Source organism: Entelurus aequoreus, linkage group LG06 (genome assembly GCF_033978785.1).
Source record: "Entelurus aequoreus isolate RoL-2023_Sb linkage group LG06, RoL_Eaeq_v1.1, whole genome shotgun sequence".
Classification (NCBI taxonomy): Eukaryota; Metazoa; Chordata; class Actinopteri; order Syngnathiformes; family Syngnathidae; genus Entelurus; species Entelurus aequoreus.
In genome coordinates this window covers 20506782-20526581 of record NC_084736.1, presented here as the reverse complement: position 1 = coordinate 20526581, position 19800 = coordinate 20506782, and the positions used below count along the sequence as shown (strand labels likewise).

At 36.7% G+C, this 19800-nt stretch overlaps 1 protein-coding gene across 1 annotated transcript; it reads left to right on the top strand.

The window, feature by feature from the left end:
* The first annotated feature begins 1398 nt into the window (after positions 1-1398).
* On the top strand, positions 1399-19342 carry slc35b1 (solute carrier family 35 member B1). The gene is made up of 9 exons (XM_062049419.1): positions 1399-1873; positions 5467-5570; positions 9479-9609; positions 12646-12676; positions 12871-13031; positions 13101-13227; positions 18429-18535; positions 18612-18765; positions 18835-19342. Exons 1-9 carry the CDS (start codon positions 1749-1751, stop codon positions 18882-18884), a joined length of 990 nt encoding a protein of 329 aa, XP_061905403.1. The 5' UTR covers positions 1399-1748; the 3' UTR covers positions 18885-19342.
* The last annotated feature ends 458 nt before the right edge of the window (positions 19343-19800 follow it).

Genomic DNA, 19800 nt, shown 5'->3' with positions numbered 1-19800 from the left:
AGACGCGCTAGCCGACGCTAGCCGCCGACTGCACGGATGATCGGGTGAAGTCCTTCGTCCTTCCGTCGATCGCTGGAACGCAGGTGAGCACGGGTATTGATGAGCAGATGACGGCTGGCTGGCGTAGGTGGAGCGCTAATGTTTTTATCATAGCTCTGTGAGGTCCCGTTGCTAAGTTAGCTTCAATGGCGTCGTTAGCAACAGCATTGTTAACCTTCGCCAAGCTGGAAAGCATTAACCGTGTATTTACAGGTCCAGGGTTTAATAGTATTGTTGATTTTCTGTCTATTATTCCAGTCAGGGGGTTTATTTCTTTTGTTTATATCTGCATTTGAGCCTATCACATTAGCTCCGTAGCTAAAGTGTTTCGCCGATGTATTGTCGTGGAGATAAAAGTCACTGTGAATGTCCATTTCGCGTTCTCGACTCTCATTTTCAAGAGGATATAGTATCCGAGATGGTTTAAAATACAAATCCGTGATCCACAATAGAAAAAGGAGAAAGTGTGGAATCCAATGAACCCTTGTACCTAAGTTACGGTCAGAGCGAAAAAAGATACATCCTGCACTGCACTCTAATCCTTCACTCTCATGTTCCTCATCCACGAATCTTTCATCCTCGCTCAAATTAATGGGGTAATCGTCGCTTTCTCGGTCCGAATCTCTCTCGCTGCATTGTAAACAATGGGAAAATGTGAGCAGCCCTTCCTCCTGTGACGTCACGCACAGGAGGCAAGGCTTTTTTTTTATCAGCGAACAAAAGTTGCGAACTTTTTCGTCGATGTTCTCTACTAAATCCTTTCAGCAAAAATATGGCAATATCGCAAAATGATCGAGTATGACACATAGAATGGATCTGCTATCCCCGTTTAAATTAAAAAAATTCATTTCAGTAGGCCTTTAACTTTAACTTAATATATATGTAACAAAATGTAAAGCCATAGGCTCACACAAGTTCCGTAAATAATCCAAATTTGGAACACAGCATAATTGTTTTTACATCTTTTTGGTTGTTAGCATATTATTGCATTTGTTGTCCTATCAAGTGAAAATGTGCGACTACCTTTTAAATACAAGCCCCGCCTTTTTCAACCCGTTTGATCATGTGATTGGCCAGGAGAATATTCGCTGTAAGGTGTCGGCCAATAGATTTAACACACATACTACGACGACAAAAGCGACTGCGACGTTTTTGAGAAAGGACCTCATTTTTTTCAAAGTAGCTGCCTTTTAACATCGCCACATTTAGAAAAACCCATTAAATACTGTAAAATATGCATAACACTGACACAACCGTATTAAAGATACATGAAATCGATGTATATAGAGAAAAAGAGGGCTCCTATTTCCGGTTCAATCGATAAAATAACATTTTACGTCAGGCGAAACTATTTTCGAGGTCCTTCCATTTCATTATTCCCTGACGCGTCTAACTAAAACCTGCAATTACTGCACGAAAACAAACAACAACAAAAACTCAACACTACGTTTCTGCGGGCGGATGTCACGTATTTAGACTCTGGAAACAGAAACGAAGAATGACAAATAAACAATTAGTAGAAAGGACACATATTTTAAATTACCGCTCGCTGGCAAGTTAATTTGCATCGCATCCCTTCCGCCCGGACACAGAACTCGAGCACCCTCTCCGGGCTCAGCACGCCGGCGACAGTGGAGCGGGACGTGGGCGTCAGAGGCTCCGGGAGCGCGGTGGTATCCATTTCCATACCCGGACTGGTGGCAGACAGCATGGCTGCGGGGAAAGGAGCTGCCAAAGGCGCGTCGCTTTGGGACAGCATGCGGGTGCGGTTCATCGTATGTTTCCTGGGAGTCTTTGTGTGCTATTTTTATTACGGGATTCTACAAGAAACAATGTAAGCAACAAATGTTTCATGTTTTAAAAAAAAAAAAAAGTATAAAAATCTCATTTCTGAATACGTGTTATTTAACACAGTGTTTTTCAACCACTGTGCCGCGGCACACTAGTGTGCCGTGAGATATTGTCTGGTGTGCCGTGGGAAATTATGCAACTTCACCTAATTTATCCCAAAAATATTTTTGGCAAATCAATAATTAGAATCTGCCAATAATGTGCCTTTGCTTAGTGTCTGTGCTGTGTAAAACTCGGCAGGGTAACCACGTAATACTCCATGTCAGTAGGTGGCAGCATTGCTTTGTAAAAGTCGGAATGTGTCGGGTGAGACGAGGATGGTTTGTTGTGATCCCGATATGCAGACCACAGTGGGAGGCAGGGTGCAGGTAAAAAGGGTATGTAATGCTTAAACCCAAAATGAACGAAAGGAAAAGGCTATGCAAAACAAAAGTCAAACTGAACTGGCTACAAAGTAAACAGAGACAGAATGCTGGACGACAGCAAAAACTTACGGTGTCCACAAAGTACATCCGTACGTGACATGAAAATCAACAATGGCCACACAAAGAAGGATAGCAACAACGTAAATAGCCTTGCTTGCTAACACAAAGCAGGTGCGCAGAATAGCGCTCAAAGGAAGACATGAAGCCACTACAGGAAAACACCGGCAAAACAGGAAGGGCCACCAAAATAAGCAAGACAAGAACTAAAGCACTACACACAGGAAGACACCAACACACTCAAAATAAGACACGACGACTTGGTGGAGTTAATTTTTTAAAGTTTTCTGCTGGTGGTGTGCCTCCGGATTTTTTTTATGACAAAAATGTGCCTTGCCTCAAAAAAGGTTGAAAAACACTGATTTAACACTTCAGTGTGTATTCAAATATGACAATATGAAGCAACTTCCTTAAAATAACAATAGTAATAATAAAATAATGTCCCCCTTTATTATTGCAGACATTAAAATAACACTACCATTTCTTAGTGGTACGTTTTTCACCAAGTACCACCTTCAAAAAAACTTGGCTTTTAAAGTACCACCATATTGACCAACATTACAATACAGCAAGTAGCATAGTATGGCTAAGTGTTCATCAAAACAAGACTGAGGTGTAATAGAGATGTCCGATAATGGCTTTTTTGCCGATAACCGATATTCCGATATAGTCCAACTCTTAATCACTGATTCCGATATCAACCGATACCGATATATACAGTTGTGGTATTAACACATTATTATGCCTAATTTTGTTGTGATGCCCCGCTGGATGCATTAAACAATGTATCAAGGTTTTCCAAAATAAATCAACTCAAGTTATGGAAAAAAATGCCAACATGGCACTGCCATATTTATTATTGAAATCACAAAGTGCATTATTTTTTTTAACATGCCTCAAAACAGCAGCTTGGAATTTGGGACATGCTCTCCCTGAGGTGGGTGGTGTTGGGGCTGGGTTTGGGGTAGGGGGTAGCGGGGGGTGTATATTGTAGGGTCCCGGAAGAGTTAGTGCTGCAAGGGGTTCTGGGTATTTGTTCTGTTGTGTTTATGTTGTGTTACGGTGCGGATGTTCTCCCGAAATGTGTTTGTCATTCTTGTTTGGTGTGGGTTCACAGTGTGGCGCATATTTGTAACAGTGTTAAAGTTGTTTATATGCCCACCCTCAGTGTGACCTGTATGGCTGTTGACCAAGTATGCATTGCATTCACTTATGTGTGTGAAAAGCCGTATATATAATGTGACTGGGCTGGCACGCAAAGGCAGTGCCTTTAAGGTTTATTGGCGCTCTGTACTTCTCCCTACGTCCGTGTACACAGCGGCGTTTTAAAAAGTCATAAAGATTACTTTTTGAAACCGATAGCGATAATCTTGAAACCGATATCGATAATTTCCGATATTACATTTTAAAGCATTTATCGGCCGATAATATCGGACATCCCTAATATTTAATATTTTTGGCCACAGTAACATTAGACTTAGACTTAGACTGTTTATTGTCATTCAAACTTGAACTTTACAGTACAGATAAGAACGATATTTCGTTGCATTAGCTCGCTGTAGTGCAGGATAAAAGAGCAATAAGGTGCAGATATAAATAAATAGATTACTGTATAGATAAATATATTGCATTTTTGCATATGCATCCACGTTCATGGATGTATGTTATATTGTCTTTATATTCCAGTGAGTTAATCCGTTTTTTGGGGGGGGGGGGGGGGGGGGGGTTGAAGGGATTATTATGATGCGTTCAAGAGTCTTATGGCCTGAGGGAAGAAGCTGTTACAGAACCTCTTTGTACACACAGTGTGAACAGTAACACTGTGTTGGAATATAGGAAAATAAAACACTGTACTTTAAGGGATTCTTGGGCGTACCACTAGTGGTACACGTACCACAGTTTGAGACTCACTGGTCTAACTATTAACATTTATGGTACGTTTGGGACACGTTTGGTGGAGGTTTTGACAAGGTGGGGCTAGTTATGAACATTAAAGCGTTAGTAACATAAAAACTATAAAGTGTTCATTAATTAAAAACTACGATAGTTGAAAACATTTGAATCACAAGCTTAGCACCATCGATTGGGACAAGTGTGAGGAGATTTTGACAAGGTGGGGCTCTGGTTATGAATAATAACACATTAAAACAGAAATACCACAGTAGACAGAAATATTTGTAGCACAAATTAATGGAACATGTTTGGGGAGATTTTGACAAAAAACAACATACAAATTGTAAAACAATAACATAAAAACTTTAATAGACAAAATTTTTTTGAAGCACAAATGTTTGGGACGCGTTTGGGGAGATTTTGACAAGGTGGGGGTGCTGGTTGTTAATAATTAAACGTTAATAACATAAAAACTATAATAGACCATAAATGTTTGTAGCACAAATATTTCGGTCAAGTTTGGGGAGATTGTGACAAGACCGGGGGTCTGGTTGCCAATAATATGTTAGTAGCATAAAAACTATAAAATATTAACATAAAACTATAGTAGTTAGACAAAAAATGTCTGTAGCACAAACAAATGGGTCAAGTTTGGGGAGATTTTGACAAGCTGGTTATGAATAATAAAACATTAATAACAAAGTATTTTGCAGCACAAATGAATGGCAGTGATATTTTAATATTTGCAATGATTAGGGGGGCAACTTTGTTAAAATGACCTTACATTTCTTCTTCTTCTGTTGTCCTATTTAAATAATATTAGTTTCATTGTGTCTACAAAACAAGGCTACTTTTTAGTGTGTATGTAACAGATGGACTCACTGAGCTCAGATGGCTGATTTGTGGCCGTAGGAAGTCTTTGTCAGGCACTGTGAATAGTTATGTATAATGTCAAAGTGGGCTGTGACACAGGTGGTATGTTATAATGTTGCTGCCCTAGTCACATGGATCATATCTGGTTTCTACAAGATGACAAGGACTTCCTCGCCCTCCTGCCTCTTTACATGCAAACAGGTTGTTTTAAACGACTCATGCTTTATTCTTCAACAAAAACAAATTTAAAGTCGGTTGAAATGAAATGCATCAATGATCTAGGTTTTTGTCCATTAAATTCATGAACTCTTGTTATGATTTTCCACAGCACTCGAGGAGATTATGGCCAGGGAGACCAGAAGGAGAAGTTTAGATTCGCCCGGACGTTGGTGTTCATCCAGTGCGTCATCAATGCTCTCTTTGCAAGGATCTGTGAGTAATGAGTGGGCGGGGCTTTTAAAGTTGATGTGTAAGTAGGGCTGCACCAACTACATTTTGGAGGGGAAAAAAATCCATATAAAATAGCCGCACTGGAATATAAGCCACAGATATACACTACCGTTCAAAAGTTTGGGGTCACCCAAACAATTTTGTGGAATAGCCTTCATTTCTAAGAACAAGAATAGACTGTCGAGTTTCAGATGAAAGTTCTCTTTTTCTGGCCATTTTGAGCGTTTAATTGACCCCACAAATGTGATGCTCCAGAAACTCGATCTGCTCAAAGGAAGGTCAGTTTTGTAGCTTCTGTAACGTGCTAAACTGTTTTCAGATGTGTGAACATGATTGCACAAGGGTTTTCTAATCATCAATTAGCCTTCTGAGCCAATGAGCAAACACATTGTACCATTAGAACACTGGAGTGATAGTTGCTGGAAATGGGCCTCTATACACCTATGTTGATATTGCACCAAAAAACAGACATTTGCAGCTAGAATAGTCATTTACCACATTAGCAATGTATAGAGTGTATGTCTTTAAAGTTAAGACTAGTTTAAAGTTATATTAATTGAAAAGTACAGTGCTTTTCCTTAAAAAATAAGGACATTTCAATGTGACCCCAAACTTTTGAACGGTAGTGTATATGTTGTGAAATGAGTTACAGAAAGATTTTTCAAATGTTTATTTACATACCTTAATTGTTTCCAAACGGTGCCTGTAACACGGCAGTAAAACGGCTGGTCAAACAAAACAGAAGTCATCGTCATGGACCCACTAGCTGCGGAAGCTAGCTCTCCAATAAACAAAACAGATGTTTTGGTGAGTTCACTGAGAAATTTGTGAAACTGAAACAATACCAAAATAATGCTATTGTAAGTTAATAATACTAACACAGACATTCGTAAACGTGTTAGCATATAAGCTAACACGAACAGCGAACTTCTCCAAAAGATGGCGCCATAGCCCAAACAATAACAATTTTGGGTTTAATGAACACTATTGATCACAAAATATTATGGCTGTTAGCGAATAAAAATACCTGCATTGTTTTATAAGCTGTAGGGTTCAAAGTGTAGAAAAAAAGTAGCAGTTTATAGTTCGGAAATTTCAGTAACTGTTTTTTCGTGTCATGGTACAACACATTTTACGAATTAATTCCACAAACAATTTTCTTGTGTGTAGAAACTTTAAATGCATGTTGTTTGGTCGGGGATACCAAAGAAAAGACTAAAAAAGTTGTAATACTCCCTCCGCCATCCTGGGGAAGCACCCCTGATGCCACATGCTCGTGCATTACAGTGTGCTGCTGTGAAAAATATTGGTCTTTAAATATACAGAAAACGTTTCTAGTGCATTTTTTTTCGATATTACAAATTACAAGATGGCGTCGCCTTCACACCCCAACACTGTTTTACCAAACATGATGATAAATCCTGAATTATAATCATGATTTAAATATTGATTCAAATAATCTTAATAATTATTTTGCCCATAATCGTGCAGTCCTATGTGTAATATACTATTTATCTATATGGACAAAATGTGCAGTTATGTCTTATGTTCATGAGGTGCCATCTTGCGAAATTTTCACTTGTATTTTTTAAATTTATAGTATTATTTAGTTTCTACCATATTACTTTGTTTATACTGCTTGTGTTGCTTTCATATGCATCTTCAATTTTCTTCTTGAGCTACATATATACATATTGAATTTGTTGTTTAAGTTTTTTTTTAATGAAACTTGGTTAAAAGATTTCAGTAGAAGTAGTTATTGGAAAATTTGAGCACATATAAAATTATCGCGATAATGATGATAACCGTGATCTAGGGGTGTAACGGTACACAAAAATTTCGGTTTGGTACGTACCTCGGTTTAGAGGTCACAGTTCGGTTCATTTTCGATACAGTAAGAAAACAACAAAATATACATTTTTTGGTTATTTATTTACCAAATTTGTAAACAATGGCTTTATCCTTTTAACATTGGGAACACTATAATAAATCTGCCCACGTTAATCAACATTAAACTGCCTCAAGTTGTTGCTCAGATTAAATAAAATGATAAAACTTTTCTTCTACATATAAAAAGTGCAACATTAAACATTTTCAAGTCAACTCATCATGCTTAATTTATTACAGCATTTGGGAAGCCTGTAGTTGATTTTTATTATGTAAATGTTATATTTTTATCAACATGTGATAGCAGAGACCCTGCCATTCAAAACTAGTCTGCTCCATTACTAATGATTAATGTAACTATAGCTGAAAAAAATAGTACAATAGCAATAGGAGAGACTACACACACACACACACACGCACACACACACACACACACACACACACACACACACACACACACACACACACACACACACACACACACACACACACACACACACACACACACACAAACACACACACCGCAAAAGGAGCTAACGTTACGCTAAAAGCTAATCAGCCTTCACCTCAAGCCAGGACTGCGAGCGAGCTGAGCTGCAGTTTAAGTTTCTAGAAGGTCAACGGGCTCATAGTGATGTTACTAGTAGTTGACTGGGAGGTGTTTATTATAATTTGGGGAGAGTACGCTGCCTTATGCTCACCTGCTAAACACCTATCTGCTCGACGCTGAAGCGCTGACGACATGCGCTCTGAATACGCACTGCTGATTGGCTGTTACCGCTCTGAATACGCACTGCTGATTGGCTGTTACAGCTCTGAATACGCACTGCTGATTGGCTGTTACCGCTTTGTGTGTAACCAATCAGATGGTTGTGTGGGTGGGACAATGCTGGGTGCTGAGACAGAGGCAGAAGAAGCAAAGCAGCTTGTTAAGACTTTAAAGTTAAGTTAAAGTTAAAGTACCAATGATTGTCACACACACTAGGTGTGGTGAAATTTGTCCTCTGCATTTGACTCATCCCCTTGTTCACCCCCTGGGAGGTGAGGGGAGCAGTGGGCAGCAGCGGTGCCGCGCCCGGGAATCATTTTGGTGATTTAACCCCCAATTCCAACCCTTGATGCTGAATGCCAAGCAGGGAGGTAATGGGTCCCATTTTTTTATAGTCTTTGGTATGACTCGGCCGGGGTTTGAACTCACAACCTACCGATCTCAGGGCGGACACTCTAACCACTAGCTTAGAAACTCGTTCGATACACCTCCAAACCGAACCGAAACCCCCGTCCCGAAACGGTTCAATACAAGTACACGTACTGTTACACCCCTACTGTGATCATTTGGTAACAATAACCATGATAAGAAATGTTTATACCGTGACATCCCTACTCTCATTAATTATAAAAAGACAAACTAAAAATGCTCCAATGAGGCAAATCTATATGTGCTGTGGTTAGGGTGAACAAATCAAGCGTTCCTTTTCTGCTGTAATGGCAATATTTGTATTGATCTGCTCACCTGTTTACATTTAGGAGGTTTAGCTTGGAGGTTAGCATGACCTAATTCATCCACTGGTGTGTAGTGTAGCATGTTTAGCTAGTCCTTATCCTCCAGTGATAACCATACTTGTAAGGTGATATATTTTCCGCCATGAAGGCGAGAATTAGTGACTCGCACTTTAAAGGGACGTTATCCCTGAGCCCGCTAGCAAGGGTGCTACATTGCGTTCAGTACGTCGTCGTTCGCTTGTTGCTGTCAAATTTGCAGGACAAAATCGCGATATAACGATAGTTTTAAAAGCTCCATCGTCTGCAAAATGTATATAATTTGTATCGCACAATTTTAGTACTTACCTCGGTTTAGGGTACAATAACGCCTGGATTAAGCATAGTGACTTTAAAGGTGCATTTCCCTGAACCGTTGGTCAAATTCCAAAGTGTACAATTTGAGTGTAAACTGACTTTTTTAGTTTGACTGTAACCCACGTCTGCCTTCTCTTGGTCACCAGTGATCCAGTTTTTTGAGGGATCCAAGCCGGACTCCACCAGGAGTTGGTTATACGGCCTGTGCTCCCTCTCCTACCTGGGAGCCATGGTGTCCAGTAACTCTGCCCTCCAGTATGTCAACTACCCCACACAGGTGAGCCTCACCTGTGTGACGCCAAGCAAATACAGTCGTGCCTCGCTTGCTGCCGTTAATTACCGGCCCCAGACCCGACCACAATACGTAGATTTTTGCAAAGTACGAGTTACAAATCAGATATTTTCATAGTTTTTGAACATTTTTAGAGCGCTCTTGCCATGAAATAACACCATAAAGTCAGTACCCTGGAGCATGGATGTATTATGAAACACAAAGAGTGATACTATTACTGTGTCTCTCCGTGTGTGTTTGTAGCTTTAAGAAAAAAAAACATGTGACCGATACAGCTGCTGTGTCATTTGACTGACGCACCAATTGTGTTTTTCAGGAAGCGTTTCTTTCGGCTGCGGCTGTCGACTGACTGCTCGCACTGAAAGTAGTCTTAGGAGTGCCGTGTTTACATTAGTTTTTATCACCATCATTGATCTAAATGGAACTAAGAATAACAAAAATGTTTTTATATATATTTCTTTAATTATTATATTTTCCTTTTTAATTTTTAATTTATTTTTATTTTTAAATTGAATTTGTTTTATTTTTCTAAATACAAAGTTTTAACACAAAGTGCTGCAAAATTTTAGATAGGGTATATGTTCTTATTTTCCTGTTCACTAATCAGAGTTGCACATTTCATATTCCTCTATTTGTTTAAAATAAACGGTATACATGTGTTAACTATTCATTTTAAATTACAGATCAAATGTAGTGACTTTTTTATCATTTACACATCACTACTGTTGAAAAAAGAGCAACTAGTTTGATGATGATGATGATGATGATGATGGTCTGCTGTACAATTAGGGATGTAACGATAAACGGTAGTAATAATAACCGAGGTAAAACTTCTGACGGTTAGTATTACCATTTTAAATGATTTTATGTTAATACTGTGATTGATAACTGCACTTTGATAAACTCATGGACTGACTGGCACTAGCTAGCAAGCATAAATGCTAACGTGAAAACAAGAGACATTAACATCTTTCCCGATTAGGAAAAAACATATCCCAATCTAAACTTATATAAGCACATTACCGTCTGAGCAACTAAAATATTAAATTGTGCTCATTGAACCTACAAGCTGTGCTCTCTTAGAACAGAGTGATCGTTCTGAACTCCGAGGAATACGAGACGCAGGTGTTTTTAGTTCACGGACCACTGAACAGAGTATGATGCCAGAATGCCCGCCAGAACAGTGAAGCATGAGAAACACAAAACATGCAAAAAAGTACATGTTCTAACGGTGCCTATTTATTTTAGTTTATGAAAAAAACTTGGTCATATAATTTCAGTGTGTGTATAAGTACTTTTGGAGCACATTCAACAATACCGTGATAATAATGATACTCTGATAAGTTTTAACACAAATAAAATGTACATTTAAAATGTTTACATTGTTGCAAGCATATGTACAATACAGCACAATACTTTAGATTTGTTTTTAAAAAAAGTTTATTTAGACATTTGTATGCTTGAAAATGCTTAATTTAAGCCAAGAAATATGTCAAATTTGCTTACATTTTGAAATATATATATATATTTTTTGCCTTCTATTCCACTTTTTTGAGAGGCTTTTACCTTGCTTCATCTTTTTTTTACCTTCTTAATTCCTTCTTTAACCTTTTATTTACTTTCTTTTATCTTTTAATTACCTTCTTTTATCTACCTACTATTTACCTTCTTTTACCGTTTATTTACCTTGTATTTAACTTAATTTTCCTTCTATATTCTTTCTTACATTTTATTAGTCTTCATTTACCTTTTATTTAATTTTTTGCCCTCTATTGACCTTTTTTTGAACTTTTCGTTTGCCTTCTCTTTAACTTAATTAACCTTCTATTATTTGTTTTACCTTTTATTTACCTATTTTTTTACCTTTTATTTCACTCTTATTTATCTTCTATGTAACCTACTTTTCCTTCTATATTCCTTGTTTTATCTATTAGTTAACTTTTATTTAACTTGTACTTTTTGAACCTATTGTTTTCTTTTATTTGCTCCCTGTATCTTCTTTTATCTTCTTTTACCTTTTATTTATTTTCTTTTACCTTTTATTTGCTTATTTTACCTTTTAGTGTTTTACCTTTTATTTAGCTTATTTTACCTTCTATTTACTTTTTTACCTTTTACTTACTTTTCTTGCCTTCTGTATTCCTTCTTTTTACCTTTTTATTTACTTCTTTTATCTCTTATATTCTTTCTTTAGCCTTTTTTAACCTTCCTTTACCTTTTATTTACATATTTTAGCTTCTATATTCCTTCTCTTACTTTTGATGTACTTATTTTACCTTCTATATGCCTTCTTTCACCTTTTTATTTACTTATTTTACATCTTATATTACTTATTTGACCTTTGTTTACATTCCGTCACCTTTTTGTTTACCTTGTTTTGCCTTTTATATTCCTTCTTATACCTTTTAGTGACTTTTTTAAATTTTTTATCATGTATTTACTTATTTTACCTTCTATATTACTTCTATCTTTTATTTACGTCTCTTACTTTCTATATTACTTCTTTTACCTCCTATATTCTTTCTTTTACATTGTTTACCTTTTATTTGTCTCCTACTTTCTATATTCCTTATTTTACCGTATATATTCCTTCTTTTACATTTTTAACCTTATTTTATCTTTTATCTATATTACTTTTTTTTTTTTACTTTTATTGAACTTTCATTTACCTTTTTTGTTTTGCATTATTTTACCTTTAATTAACTTGTATTACCTTCTATTTACCTTATTTTACCTCTTGTTTATCTCTTACCTTTTTTTGCCATCATTTACCTTCGATTCAACTTGTTTTACCTTCTTTTATGTGGTACAGATTTTATACATTTTTATTGTTATATAAATTAAAGTCTTTTTCTAATCAAATTAATTGAATTCCTCGATTAATGGTTGCAGCCCACAGCATATTTAACAAACAGGCAATGTAGTGAAGTCGTAATATGGAGGCACAAAATGGCGAGGGACGACTGTACATCGTGCAAATTGAGTAGATTGTTCTTAAAGCAACGCTTCTTTCCTGAACAGGTGCTGGGGAAATCCTGCAAACCCATTCCAGGTGATGTGGCCTTCATGTTTAAGCATCACATGTATTGTCTGTCCCGTTTGTGTCGACAACCGCTTACGTCAGTCAGCCAGTCCGCGGGGCGTCGACATAAACGGGTTGCAGACTTCTGACAGAAGACACACAATGAGTGTGTTGTATTATTGCGCTCATGTGCCCGCCAAATAACTGATGTTGTGTCGCCATAGTGATGATCCTGGGCGTGAGCATCTTAAGGAAGAGGTACCCGTTGGCCAAGTACTTGTGCGTGCTGCTGATTGTGAGCGGCGTGGCGCTCTTCCTCTACAAACCCAACAAGAGCTCGGGGGTCGCAGCCGACCACATTTTTGGCGTCGGGGAGATTCTCTTGGTGAGTATTTGAAGGTTTTGCACAAAGTTGTTTGTGTTTAAACGCGCGTGTTTCATGTCGTCCTGCTAGCTGGTCTCTCTGACGCTGGACGGCTTGACGGGCGTGGCCCAGGACCACATGAGGTCTCGCTTTCAAACGAGCGCCAACCATATGATGCTCAACATCAACTTGTGGTCCACATTGGTGCTGGGACTGGGTGAGTCCCACCATGTTTGTCTCGTCTTATATCTAGAAGTCATACATCACAAACATATGTGACAAAAACATTTGTGCTGCCATTTTACTCTGCAATGTGTGTGCAGCATCAATTACACCATTTTTTTTTTACCACCTCCAAACCAGATACATTGTGTAATACCAACAATTTTATGTTTTTTAAGTTAAAATAACAAACCTACTTTACTGACTTTTTAACTTTTTTTAATAGCAGTGGTGTCCCAAGTGTGATCAGGGGGACATGTGTGGCCCATAGCTTGTTTTTTTATTGGCCTGAGACACCTTCTACAGACAAAATAGACACGTTTTTGATTAGAAAACAACAAAGGAAAAATGGAACCAGACCAATTTTTCCCAAACATGGGAAAAATTCTAATTCCGAAATATGCTTTTAGCACCAAATTGTGCTGTATTTTTTATTTGAAGTATGTGTATACTACACTGAAATAAGTACAGTACAGAAGCCATGCCTAAAGCAAACAAAAAAAAGGAAAAAAATGTGTGCTATTGTGTGCTTAGCTGTTGCGTAGCTGCTCACTGCTAGTAACCTACGGTGTGTATCTTGTAAAGGACTTCACTAAAATAGAATAATTGTCTTTATTCAAATATCAATATATATTTTTAGCACCAAATTGTGCTGTATTTTTTTATTTGAAGTACGTGTATACTATACTGAAATAAGTACAGTACAGAAGCCATGCCTAAAACAAACAAAAACAAAGGAAAAATAGAACCAGACCAATTTTCACCAAAGATGCGACCTGAAAAGCAAAATAGCCGTTGACCTGTGCGTCTTGTCTTCTACATTGTGTTTGATAACATATGCACACCTTTTTGCAAGATATGGTAACATTTTGAGTGTGCTAAAGCCCTGGTATAATACTGATACTAATGTAGAAATACAATAATGATAAGAAGAATTTATTAAACTGCCTTGTTTTGGGTTTTTGTCACGTTTTGGTGTATGTATGGACCACGGGATGCAGAGACCTGCGGCAGGCAAGGGCAGAAAAGAAGCCCTCTTTATTAGGGAAACGCAGGTAGCACAAAAACAAAGATAACAGGAAAACAGGCATATAAAGCGCAAAGCAAGCAAATGTACAATGTTGAGGTACAAAGCAAAAGGATCCAGTCCCGAAAAGCATCCTGATTGGCAACCAGGAACAGGTGTTCCCTGATTTCTAGTCAGGGACAGGTGGCGAAGCCAGCGTTCAGACCTTAGGAGTGGTAGCATATGGAGGCAATCAGGAAGTGGAATGAAAATAAAGATGGCTGGACAGGTAAAAGATGTTAAACTTGAAATATTGTCTTTATTAGAAGTGCATGTGTCCCGTTAAAACCTGTTCACTTCCGATATGATACCGATATTGGAGCTTTGCGTATTAATCTGATACAATATTAGCTAGCAGGAGTCATACATACTTTTATTTTGTTGAGTGGAATGTTAGAAAAAGTTTGATCAAGTGAAATGAGTCAAACAGAGAAAACATTAACATTTTTATAATTAACCGTCTGGAATGGACTTATGCTGTCTTTAAGTTGAAGTGGAGTGGGAATTGTTCTACTGGCGACATTTCGTGTTTACAGTATGTCATGAAGTTAAGCGCATGACGTACTGATTTGAATGATGCGGGCATGTTTGTTACTGGATATTATTAAAGTAATATTTGTAAGTAATATGCAATTATTTAGTACTCGTTAATATTGACAAATGACCTGTTTTACATTGCAATAATGTTCAATGATTATTACGTACGTCTAGCTTGTGTGCTTAGCTGTTGCGTAGCTGCTCGCTGCTATTAACCGACCGTGTGCACCTTGTTGTAAACGACTTCACTACAATAGAATCATTTTCTTTATTCAATTTTCAATATACATTTTTATTTGAAGTATGTGTTTACTACATTGAAATAAGTACAGTACAGTAGCCATGCCTAATACTTAGTATTTACCTGATTTACAATATCCATTTCTTTCCGAACAAGATAGCAGTTTTTCCTGTTTTTTTAACAAAAAAAACCCACATAATACTTTAAGCTTTTTTTTCCAAGTACGTGCAGTGAGTGCTCTTTTTTTTGTATTTAAGTAGATCTGCTACATTGTGTTGTTTTATCACAGTTTTTCCACAATAAGTGTTCCCAAAACTATGAATTATGTTTCTTTTTACTGATATTTGTTTGAAGTCTTTTTTTTTATACGGAAGAGGTTTTGTCTTCCAAAGGATGTATGATTTCCACTATTGTTACATTGGCTGCATTGTATTTTGCAATATAAATTTTAGGACACATTGCAAATCTATCTAATGGCCACTTGGTGGCGCCTTAGATGCGTTACTGATATTCTCAGCTCATCGGGCTGATTGGCAACACTAAATTGGCCCTAGTGTGTGAATGTTGTTAGTCTATCTGTGTTGGCCCTGCGAGGAGGTGGCGACTTGTCCAGATGGACAGTTGTGCTGCGTATATCTATAGCAGGGGTGTCCAAACTTTCTCTACTGAAGGTCGCACACTGACTGTTAAAGCATGCAGGGGCCAGTTGGATATTTTTTATTTTCAAAACCAATACAATAAATGGATTTTGTTTTTACCTTTACGGCTCCCCTCAAGTTTGGTCCCGGGTACCCGGAATGGTCTCAGTCGTATATACAGTACGTTGAAAATAAGTGTCATATATATATACAGTATATATATATATTTTTTAAATTTATTTTTATTTTTATTTTTTTATTTTTTATTATTCAATGCATACATCTCTAAAATAACAATGTAAATATACAATGCCCCCCCCCCCCAATTTTTTTTTTATTTTATTTTTATTTTTTTAAATATAAATAAATAAATATATACATACGTATATATATTAAAAGTGGAATACTTGATGTGATGAGATTGGAACCTTAAATAGGTTAATAAGTCATAACATTAATTTTATTTCATAATTTTTTTTTACAATAACAGTTACAAAAAATATTCCCACTAAAATTCTTGGGGATACAAGAGGGCCCCACTCATACAAAAGTGTTAAAAATAAGTCATACTTTTTTTTTTTTTTACTTTCAACACTTATGTCTCGAGATCAACTGCAGAACTATTTGCCAGTTATACGTAGTTTTTTTTTTTTTCTGTTTTCTTTAATTCTGTTTTTTTGTGGGCCCTTTTTGTTTAAGAAAACTTTGTTATATGGCAAACACACAAAACATGCAATATTTTCCTCAAAATATTTCAAAGTGGATAATTTTATGCAAAGTATTTGAGGCCTTGAATAGTTTAATAATTCATAACACATTGATTTTGATGCATCAGGGTTTCCCACACATTCATTTATTTGTGGCGGCCCGCCACGAAAGAATTACGTCCGCCACAAATAAAAATAAAACATTTTTTTTCAGGCAAATCATATAGTTGATGTAGATGCCCATATCGGCTGTTCAGATTTACTTTACAAAAGTGTAGGATACTTCTCTTGTTTCCTTATTTGTATTTGACTTTATTAAATGTATTTATATTAGAAACACAACATGTGTATATAACAAAGGGTGCAACGTCTGCAGGCAGTAGGAAACACATGGTTAAGTGTAGGGAGTAAAACTGATGGCAGTCTAAAGTTCAAGATTTTTGGAGCTCTTTGTTCAGTGGATCAGATGTTTGATGAAGCTCTGTGTCTATCTACCACCACTACTGTTTTCTGTTTATTTGTTACTGACTGTGGCAGGACACCTCTGCCTCTGTTTCACTTTATGTTGCTGGTAAATAATATGGTTGTAGTAGTAGGCTAAAGTTAAATTATTTAATATGCACTAATTAAAGGGGCAGAGCTTTGAGACATTTTAGCTTTTATATTTTATAAGATATATTTTTTGTAAGAACCACAATTAATAAATATATTTCAGTGAATAACTTATTGTTCAAATCTGTATATAAATATGTACATAAAGTGTTGTAATTATATTGTAAAATGGATGGATGGATGGATGGACGTTTAAAACAAAACTGTTATTATTAATTAGTAAGTATACACTTTTTGAGCCTTTTTAGAGAAAATCAAATCATTGTAGTAAATTATGCAAATTACTCGATGATGTCATGGTGACCACGCCCATAGCCACGCCCCCACCGCCACAGGTATCTTGGCAGTTTATGGGAAACACTGTGCATGGTAGCTTTGTGTTAGTAGAGTGACCATTGCAACTTTTTCTCGTTACATTTCATCCGTTTGCTCTTTCATTTCACATTTAAATTAAAAAAAAAATTTTTTTTAAGTTCTTTAAGAACGTGCTGGAGGCCGCACTTTGGACACCTGATCTACAACCTGTGTTTCAGAAACTTTTCCCACAAGAGTTGTGTCCAGAAAAATAAAAGATCCGAAAATCAATACATTTTGTCAATTTATGTTGCGCATTCTAATTTTATTTTATTTAATTTTATCTATTTTTTTAATTTAATTAAATTTTTTCTTTTATGCTTAACTATCTGAACAAAACATTCACATCATATCTTTGTGTTATAGCTGACAAAACACATTAAATCTAGTCATATGTAATTAATAATGAGTTAATTAATTTTTTACAATATACAAAGGGCCAATAAAACATTGCAACTTTTTCTAGTTACATTTCATCTGTTTGCTCTTTCATTTCACTTTCTAATTAAAACATTTTTTAAACGTTTTTTAAGAACGTGCTGCAGGCCGCACTTTAGACATCCCTGATCTACAACCTGTATTTCCGAAACTTTTCCCACAAGAGCTCTATACAGAAAAATAAAAGCTCCCAAAATCAATAAATGTTTTGTCAATTTATGTTGCGCATTCTAATTTTATTTTATTTTATTAAATATTTTAATTTTATGCTTAACTATTTGAACAAAACATTCACATCTTATCTTTGTGTTATAGCTGACAAAACACATTGAATCTAGTCATATATGTAATTAATAATGAGTTAATTAAATTTGTACAATATACTAAACGCCAATAAAAATCAAGCTGCAGGCTGGAAATGCTGGAAATGGCCCCGAGGCTGCCCTTTGGACAGCCCATCAGTATTTGATGCTTCTGTACTTGACTGTCTACTATCCTCTCTTATGTGCAGGCTCAGATTTGAAGGTGGTTAAACGAATGAATCCTTAACAGAACATTAAAGCAATTGAATGTGCAGAGTGACACCATGTTTTGTGCTCGCAGTGGTGTCGTGTACAGGCGAGGTGTGGGAGTTCCTGAGCTTCACCGAACGCCACCCGAGCATCTTGTACAACATCCTTCTCTTCGGGCTGACCAGCGCCTTGGGCCAAGTGAGCGAGCATACGGCGATGAAGATAAAATAGGGCAATTACGCTTTTATTATCCCCCACTTCCTGTTGCAATCAGACCTTCATCTTCATGACGGTGGTGAACTTCGGCCCGCTGACCTGCTCCATCGTCACGACCACGCGGAAATTCTTCACCATCTTGGGCTCCGTCCTTCTTTTCGGAAACCTCATGAGCGGCATGCAGTGGTTCGGAACCGTCCTGGTGTTTCTCGGTGAGACCTCAGGCCTTTTTTCTTTGAACTTTGATCCCTCATCACATCTCTCGCTTTGTCTGCCTTCAGGTCTGGGATTGGATGCAAAATTTGGCAAAGGCCCCAAGAAACCACATTAACAACACACAGCAGCGGCTCACACAGCAGGAGACACGAACACCATCACCGCAGTGCGGATGGAAAGCATCTGAAGCCAGTACCTTAATTACAGTACAGCCTCTCGGGACTGTAGGCTGCAACTTCAATTACCTCGTTTTTAACGAAAACCAAGAACGTCCTTGTCAGTCATGTTCAGTTCCAACACTTCATGGGATCTTAACTTCACTGAACATCATCATGTTTAACACATGTCCGCATTTTATTTCACAAGCCGGCCATAAAGGACAAAAAAAATCCCAGCACTTGAGTTGAATACTCACCTAAATGACACCATGTTGCTTGAACATGTCTTATTATATCTTGTAGTGTATTTCTTGGCATTTATAAAATATACAATACAATAGGTATAAATATTTTTGTTGAATGTTTTTTGATTTTTATTCCAACACCTTGCATTAAAAGTAAATTGTTTTCTTCACTTTCTTCTATAAAGTTGACAGAAAAACGGAAATGAAAATATTGCTCCATTAAACAGCACAACAAACCAATGACATCAGCTAAAAATATGCTATGTCCTAAAAAAAATATTAAACTTTTCCGTTACATATATGTAAATGGATCTTTTTTTCCACAAAGCCTGAGGTTTAGGATTTGTATGGAGGTTGTTTTGTGTCTTTATTACGAAAGCTTTTTTTGGACAATGAATTTATGACAGTGTTTTGTTTTTTTACATCAAAATATGTTGACAATTTCAGTGAATAAAAATGAGCAACATTCGTGTGTTTAAAAATCTGATTTCTTAAATGTTATATTTTAAAATCCAGTGTGTAAAAATTCAGTGCTTTAAAATTAAAAACTCAAAACTACAGTATAGAAATTGTCTTTATAGCAAAAGCTTTTTTATATATATTTTTTTAACACCGAATTGATTTAAAT